The sequence below is a fragment of the Solanum tuberosum genome, unplaced genomic scaffold (genome assembly GCF_000226075.1).
Source record: "Solanum tuberosum cultivar DM 1-3 516 R44 unplaced genomic scaffold, SolTub_3.0 scf00345, whole genome shotgun sequence".
Classification (NCBI taxonomy): domain Eukaryota; kingdom Viridiplantae; phylum Streptophyta; class Magnoliopsida; order Solanales; family Solanaceae; genus Solanum; species Solanum tuberosum.
In genome coordinates, this window is record NW_006239264.1 from 187,197 (window position 1) to 196,657 (window position 9,461).

The window sequence follows — 9,461 nt, forward strand, 5'->3', positions numbered from 1 at the left end:
CCACATCATTTTAGGGTCTCTGATGCTTTTGGAGAGACATGCTTTGGAACTAAAAGATAAACAAATCAAAATAATGTTTTCCAACTAATTATTTTAATCTTATTAAAATCAGTTAAAAGAAAAAATGAGAATTGATCAGTGCCATCTGATGCACAAAAAAATAATTCTCGAAATAAAAGAGGACCATAAGAAACTAGCTGAAGTAAATGTTGATACCCACTGCATTAAAGCTTGGAATTAAAGTGGTACTAAATTCCTTTACCTACTTATCATAAACCATTTATAATTAGTGGCTTGTGGTCAGAATTTCGACTAAGGAGTGTTAAAATATAAAGAAATTAAATTTTATAAAAGTCAAAGAATATCAATATATAATATATATATGTATAAACATAAAAAAAAATAAAAAATATTTAGCTACACAATATTTTCCATCAAAGGGGTGTGGCTCCGATCCGCCACTGTTTATAGTGTGATCTTTTCTTAGCAAATTAAAAGGTAGTTATGACTTATGATGAATTAAAGGTATCGTTGGTTATACCAAACACGTTCCTTCTAAGTTTCGTTTTCACCACAGGCATTTGAAAGGTCCAAACCAAAATTATTTTATGATGATTGAACACGTACATCATCACTTCATTAGGAAGCTTCTAATTTCACATCGTTTTTGTTCTTTTATAAATTTTAGTACTAAATAAACTTCTTTATTTTATCTATATATAATATATATCATATCAAATAAATAAATAATATTTTCTCATGAGTCAATATGAGTGGCATATCATCCGAAACTCTTATAAACTGAACTAATAGATTAGAATGACTCAATAATCCGATCAAACTTAAATCGATTGATCGAATAGGCTAATTTGTCACTCCTATACTTATACAATCGAAGTCATTACTTAATCAAGGTATATGCATGCAAATTGTCTACTATGTGTAAGCAGAATTTTTCATAATTATAATTTGTTTTACAAGAAAACCCGATCGAGTTGGAACTTCAATTGTTTCTATAGTTTTTATTTTCATTCCAAAATATAAAAGCAAGATATACTTATACAATAAAAGTTTATAATCTTACCATATCTTTAAAGTAACTAAAAATTCAAAATTAAGGTCATTTAAATGTTTTATTATGATATAACAAAGACTAATCTCCATATACATGTTGGATCAAATAGAAATGTTATGAGCCCAACCATTAGGCCCATAACTAGACGAAGAAGTAAATGGGCTGCAGATCAAAATGAAGAACTTGGGCCTGAAGAGCTGCCACGAAGGAGTGGAAATGATCAAATATTTACTTTAATTTGTACCCCAACTTAAATTTATTTTATTTTATTGCAAGTTTATCTACTTTCAAACATACGAGACTGAAGTAGCTAAAATATTATTTTACTCAATAATTTAGCAGTATTTTTGATAAATTTTAGTTAGACCCAAATATTAACATTGAACACAAATATGCAATTTAAATTTAATCAGATCTTTTTATATCCATAAAATCCTCTCACATTTTTCTTTAAATGAATGAATATTATTTTCTTCCCAAATTACTCTAATTATCACAGCAGTATTGCCCAAACTCTTTCCCTTTTAATTCCATATACCTATCAAATCAAATCAAATAATTTGGCCAAGAATGGCAAAAGATATTGTCTTCGGTGGTAAAAAAAAAACCTTCTATCAATTGCTTCTCTTAATTACCAATTTTAATATCTCAATTCCCTATTATAAATATTGTTTGATTGATGATATACTGTTATATATGTAGGTAACAAAGTCTGGATAGTAAATATAACGTTTTTTTTTTAATTTCAATGAATGTACTTTGACTAACTTTAATTTCAGGAAATGAACATTTTGACTAACTTTAATTTTAGGAAACAAATCTGGTTAATTTGGACAATGAATCTTTGATTTGCATTACCACCTATTAATTAACTAGTTAATTTTTTTGAACATTAAAGTTAGTCAAGGTTCATTCCCTATTTAGTTCTCCACTTTAGAAATGACACACAGATTAAGGCAACAATGATTAGCATAGTGAAGTTACAATTTTACCCTTATAGTACAATTTACAATTCCAAAATAAATTAACTCAAGATAACTAATCAATGTTGGGAAGTTCATAAGTTTATTTACTTTATTTATGACAACTTTATTTAAATAAGGGTATAATATGAAAAAAATTGTTGTCCTTTCTTGATTTGCCAAAATAGACAACTAAATAGGGACAACTAAAAGAGGAAATATGGACAACTAAATAGAGACGGAGGGAGTATCTAAGATTTCAGCCTGATAGGAATGCAAATCGGTGTAGTCGGTTGCTCCCCATAATTAGACATTCACTTTCAAATACATACACTTGTGACTGAAAGTTTGAAGCTTGCACAAATCGATTAGCAAAAAAAGTAAAAGGAGAAAAACTTTGCCGATCAAAAGAATAATTTAATTTCTCGATATTTCAAAGAGAAATCTCAAACTTTAATATCAGAAAATAAACATGGTTAATTAAGGGGAATAAATCTTGACTAACTTACATTTTCAAGGAATGAACATGATTAATTCAAATGACAGGAGACCAGAACATATCTCAAGTTGAAATTCAGATACTTTGACATTAAATTAAAATGAACAAAAACTATTCAGCAAGCCTCATATTGTTCATTTTCATTCACACATCAACATAACATGTGTTAACCCGAGAATGGAATGGTAATTATCCCATTTTATTTTATTACGATTCAAAACTCGATCAATAATATAATGAACCTACTCGTATGTCCTTTTCTTTTACTTTAATACCACTATAGTATTGGATTTCTATTTGTGATTACAAAAAACACTTAAACTCGTAATATGCTTCTAATCCACATATTTTTGAATTATATTATTTATTAAAATTCTGTCTATCAACATTGGATAGTAAGCCAGATATATATTTCTGAATAAATAACATCAAATTGGAATAAAATACGCACTTTAATTTTTTCCTTGAAGTTTCTGAAATTATTGATACATGATTTGAAAAGCATGTTTATTGGGACCCCCAATACCCTCCATTGAACCTATACAAAAATGTAAATGGATAATTATATTATTATAGATATATATAAATGTCACACAATATAACCTATAGATTTTACTCGGTCTTTACACTACAGGAGTGTACATGGTTGACCAAAAATCAGTCTCAAGAGACTAGTCAAGTCAACATCTATATAAAAGTAGGGTCAAATGAGGAAGCTAATAATATAGTGTACTACTCCCTCCGTCCCTATTTACTTGTCCATATTTCCTTTTTTGGTTGTCCCTATTTAGTTGTCCATTTTGACAAATCAAGAAAGGACAACAAATTTTTTCCTATTATACCCTTATTTACACTTCTTGAAAATTGTAAAAGTGTATGTTGTTTCCCTCCAATTTATTTCACTTGAATTCAAATAAGTGGTTGTAATTTTGAAGTGAAAAGTTGTCATAAGGGTAAAATTGTAACTTCACTGTGCTAATCATTGTTGCCTTAATCTGTGTGCCATTTCTAAAGTGGACAACTAAAAAGGGACGGAGGGAGTAATTGTTTTAGGTTAATTTTATTGTACTTGTTGCCAATGGTGGGGTTGTATCACAATTTTACCCCTCAATGTACGGGTTTTATTAAGGTAGAGGAGTACAATAATCAGCTTGATTTACTGTCAATTACGATAACCGCAAGTACAATTTTGTTAATATCTAATTCTTCTGTTCACTTTTATTTGTCATGTTGCGTTTTTTCAAAAGTCAATTCGACTAAATTTTAAAGTTAAATTAGATTAGATTAATTCGATATTTTAAACAAAAAAAATTAGATATTCAAAAACTATAGAAAAAGTACAATAAATTGCAATTTTTTAAATATCAATTTGATGAAAAAATATATCGTAAAATGTTAGTCAAAGTTTTAATAATTTCATTCTAAAAAGGAAGTTATGACAATTAAAAGTAAACGGAGATAGTATAAGCTATAGCCTATATATATATATATAGAAGTCATGCATAACAGTATCGTGAATTGTGATAACTAATTTTTAATTTATTTTTCTTATTAGTTCGTTTTTTTTAAATATCTTTAATTCGATAATATTTTATTTCAACTTTCTATATGATTTATTTGAAATATTAAGATTTAAAAAAATATTTCGATGCATTTAATATATTTTTATTTATGATCACAAAATTTAAAAATTATTTTTATTTTTTAAAATTTCATGTTTATAATCGAATAGCGGAAGAAGTATAGAATATTTGTTAGTGTAGCACCACTACTTTAATTAATTTCTACTAATATAATAATCAAAGAGATGCCACAGAACGAGTCTTCTAAGAAGGCCACAGCATCAATATATATTGACTGGCACGAAAATGCTTAATGTCCTCCTTTATCACGTTTTTTATTTAATAAGATTTTATAAAATTAAATCAATGATTAAACCCCCACTATCTTATTATTTACATATTATAATATTGACATTCGTAAAAATTAAAAATGAGAAAGAAATCTCCACAAATTGCTTATAATTACTTTTTAATTGCTTTTGACGGTACGTTTTGTTTAAATGAAGAAAAAAGCTAATTAATACTATTCAACAATTTTATATCTTTCTTTAGGGTAGATATCACTACAAAAAAATGTCTTGTTTTTTTATTAATATTGCTTATCGAATTATGTACTTAAGAATAAATAAAAAATAATAAATTATTTTTTTATATTTAAAATTAAACAAGTTCATCTTATTTTAATTTGTCAATCATGTGATGATTATTTAGTTATTTACACGTGCACCGCCATGCAAGGTGTCACAATTCTGAAACTAGCAAAATCCACAGATTCACAAACACCAAAATAGAAGAAAAAAAACAGAATTAGTTCATTTGCTTAGCTCACTTCCAGTCTGTACAGCAAAAACCATTTCCCTAATTTCTGAAAAAACCATTCCAACTTTGTATTCATATTCAATGTATTTTCTGCTAACATTTTGTCAAATAATATATTTTTAATGTGTTAATAGTTGGATGATAAAAAAAAGTCTAAAATTGTTGATTTTTATGCAAAGATGACGTAATTTTTTATCACTTAATATAAAGCTGACATTTTTTCTATATACAAAAAAAAAAACGAACTTAATTTGGGAGTTACTAAATGCTCTACTCACTTTATTTGTTTTAAGTGCGTAATATTTTTTCTTCTCAATTTTACACTTTGAGTGATACCCTTAAATTAATATGTAAGATTTTTCTCTATATGATTATCATATTATATATCAATTTAGCGCAAAAAAAAAAATGTGGGTATCAATTTGACTTGTGAAAATTTAAAAATTAAGAACAAGAATTTAATGCGGTTCAATATTATTGTTCAATCACAAAGCAAAGTGACAAAATGGTTAGAAGTGAAAACATCGATTTCATTGGTTTTAAAATTGTGAAGATGATGTGGACGAAAGATAATATATTTCGAATAATTCATGAGTAAAATATTACTCTATTTTGTATGTGAACTAGAGCAATGTCAATTACAAGGTTTGAGCTACTTGGCTATCTAGTATTCTTTCCGTTTAATTGTACTTATCCTTTGTTAATTTGACACTCTTTTTAAAAAGATTATCTATTAGAAATTTATTTTATTTAGATATTCTTATGAATTATATTTTTGAAGATCCAAATAAAATTACTATTATGTTGGGGATTGTTGGATGCTAGAGTTGGAAATAAATGAAAAATGGAGGAAAAGTAAAAAAGTTACTCTTTCCATTTCTATTTAGTTGTCACCATTTAGGTTAGTTGTCACCATTTTAGGTTTTACATCCCTTAAGAAACTAGGTAAATTTACTATTCCTTATGTTCCTATTTACTTGTTCACTTTTCCTTTTATAGTTGTCCCTAATTACTTATCCATTTTGACAAATCAAAAAGGACAAATTTTTTTTACCTATTATACCCTCAATTAAATGATTAATTACTTTGAAAAATGTAGAACTTTTCATCGACTTCATAATTAATAGGGGAAAATGATAAACTCGTTATGTCATTAATTATTTTCTTGTCCCTCCTTCCTTCTATAAAAGGAGAGAACTTCAGTAGATAGAGGCAGACTACATTTTCCCTAAGAAAACTCTTTGAGAATTTGATAGGTACCTCTTTTCTTTTCTTTTCTTTTCTTGAGTTATGAGTGAGTGTGAGTAGTACTTTCTCCCGTCTGGGAAAAGTAATTTTCTAATTATGTTGTGAGTATTGTATGTGAGTATGGTGTGTCGATCCAAAAGTAGACAAGTAATTAAGGACAGAGGAAGTATTTCACAAAAAATAATAATCTTGAAGTCAAGTTTTCAATAAATGAACTTGAATTAATTTACTTTGATTAACTAATTTGACCAATAAACATAAATTAATTACTTAATTTTTCTATGTTAACAAATTTATACTTTCAAGGCTAATAACTTTCAAAAGGTAAAATATAAAGAATAGTGTCGTCTATACATTGATTTTGTGAAATGATAAATACTTCCTCAGTCCAACAATAGTTGTTCACTATTGACTTTGCACACTTCTTAAGAAATTATAAATGGAAGGGTTATTTACTATATCACCCTTTGAATATACTCCATATGTTAACTTTTAATTGTTATGTTGCACTTTTCAAAAGTCAATTTGACTCATTTTCAAAGTTAAATTAGATTATATTTCGATATTTTAAACAAAAAAAATTAGATATTTAAAAATATACGAAAAGTACTATAAATTTCAATTTTTTGCATATCGATATGATGAGAAAATACATTGAAATGTTAGTCAAAATTAATATCGTTTGACTCTAAAAAGGAAACTATGACAATTAAAAAGTGGACGAATGTAATACTCCCTCTGTCCCTAATTACTTGTCCACTTTTCTTTTTTAGTTGTCCTTAATTACTTGTCCATTTTGACAAATCAAGAAAGGACGAAAAAAATTCTCTATTATACCCTCAATTTATTACTTTGAAAAATGTAGAACTTCTTGAAAATCTTAAGTTTTCAATTCATCCACTTCATAATTAATAGGGTTAAATGATACACTTACTATATCAATTATTATTTTCTTAATAGGTGTGTCAATTCAAAAATAAACAAGTAATTAGGGACAGAGAGTAATAAATACAATGTCTTGAAAAATGTAATAGAGAAATGACTATAATTAATGATAAGTGTAAATTAGAAACTAAGTGTAAAGTTATCTATTAATTTCATAAAGTGGACAAGTATTATTGATCATTCCAAAATAGTATAGTGAATAACTATTGTTGAACGGAAGTATTAAAGATTATATATTTTTTTAATAAGAACGACGGAACTTTTGGAATACTGCACAGTTCACAACTTGGAATAAGCAATTCTCACACATTAATGAGAGAAATAATTTTTTAAGTATTTAAATATAGAAGCATTTCTTCTGTTATTATTAAAGAGGTAAAAAGACTTGGACAACACAACACACTAAATTCAGTCATTTCAAATTGTTTTATTTTAAGATTAAATCAAAACTTACAAATAAATTAAAATGGAGGAATTAATAAATCTTTCTTTATTCGTCAAAATGCAAAGTAATAGTATGAACCAGAGAGATTATTAATGAGAATATATTTAAGTGTATAAAGAAAACATAAAAGCAAAGTTAGCAAAATAAACTTTATAATAATACCATAATTAAATACATTATGGATAATCACTCTAGTTTGTTTATGAGTCAAATGAAACAACTCAAACGCGTTGAACGTGGACAAAAAAAACTTCCGCTATTTCTGTGTACCCATTATACCATTCCTTTCATTCTCTTTCCTTTCTCCTTCCTTTTCACTCTGCAAAACCACTCAACTTCCCCCACTTGCCTCCATTTATTTATTTCTTACTTCCCCACCTTCTTCTCCCTCATCAAAAGCAACAAATTCTCTCATCTTTCTATATAACCAATCCCTTCTTCTCCTCACACTCACCAACAAGCAATTCAAAATCTTCTTTCATACTTTAATTCCCACAATTCCTTTTCAGTTTTTACGATTACCCTTTTCAGGATTTATCATCAATGGCTATTAAAATTCGAGAAGTATGGGCTCATAATCTCGAATCGGAATTTGAACTCATTTCAACTGTCATTGATAACTACCCTTACATATCTATGGATACTGAGTTTCCTGGTGTTGTTTTCAAGCCTAAGATTTCTTACACTCGCCGCCAGAACTCCCCATCGGATCAGTATAAGCTCTTGAAGTCTAACGTTGATGTGTTGAATCTCATTCAGCTTGGCTTAACTTTATCTGACGCTGACGGTAACCTTCCTGATTTGGGATCTGACGGCGGTTACATATGGCAGTTCAATTTCTCCGATTTCGATGTGGCGCGTGATCTCTACGCTCCAGACTCCATCGAGTTACTCCGCCGACAGGGGATCGACTTTGAAATGAACCGGGAATGCGGGATCGACTCCGCCCGGTTTACTGAACTGATGATGTCGTCCGGTTTGGTGTGTAATGAATCGGTGAGTTGGGTTACGTTTCACAGCGCGTATGATTTTGGGTACCTTGTGAAGATACTCACGCGCCGGGAACTTCCCGGTGGTTTAGAGGAGTTTATGGAAGTTGTGAGGGTGTTTTTCGGAAATAAAGTTTATGATATGAAGCATTTGATGAGATTCTGTAATAGTCTTTATGGTGGTTTAGACCGGCTTGCGAAGACGTTGTCTGTAGACCGGGCGGTCGGGAAATGTCACCAGGCCGGTTCAGATAGCTTGCTGACATGGCATGCGTTTCAGAAAATGAGGGATATTTATTTTGTGAATGACGGGGCAGAAAGACATGCTGGCGTCTTGTATGGATTAGAAGTTAATTAATTACTTTATTAGGAGAAAAGAAAAATTGAGTAATTGTCTCATTTTTTGCTAGTAAATAAAAGCTATTAAATTTATTCTTTTAAGCTGAAAATATTGTTTTTCGTGACTTTAATTTTAATAGCTAATGGAAGTGGAAGTACACATAATATTCAAACTAATTATAAACTCACAAATTCTGAATTCTAATTTTTAAGTTATTTTTTGGTCCAAAATAGTTGTTCCAAACAAACTTTGTGACATACGTACAATTCTTCAATATTGAAAACACTTTTAAACCATGAATTATTAGTTTAATCTTTGACATTATTGACAGTCTCAAAAACACTCATTTATTTGACCTAATTGAACTTAAATACATTTCTGATTTTGCAACATGAGTAAAATACATCCCTAAATTCTCGTAATGTTTAGATGTGTTTTCAACATTTCTCTAGACTATTTATTAAGAGTATCATGCTCCTACAAGAATTTGAGACCACTTGCTATGTTATATTGCATGTCGGGGGTATATCTAAGTTTAGTTAATCAAGTAGAGGAATATTTTTAAGGCAGTCAGAGC

At 28.6% G+C, this 9,461-nt stretch overlaps 1 protein-coding gene across 1 annotated transcript; it reads left to right on the forward strand.

The window, feature by feature from the left end:
• Nucleotides 1-7,872: 7,872 nt before the first annotated feature.
• LOC102578270 (probable CCR4-associated factor 1 homolog 9) lies at nucleotides 7,873-9,060 on the forward strand. The gene has a single exon (XM_006361037.2). It carries the CDS (start codon nucleotides 8,099-8,101, stop codon nucleotides 8,900-8,902), a length of 804 nt encoding a protein of 267 aa, XP_006361099.1. The 5' UTR covers nucleotides 7,873-8,098; the 3' UTR covers nucleotides 8,903-9,060.
• Nucleotides 9,061-9,461: the final 401 nt, after the last annotated feature.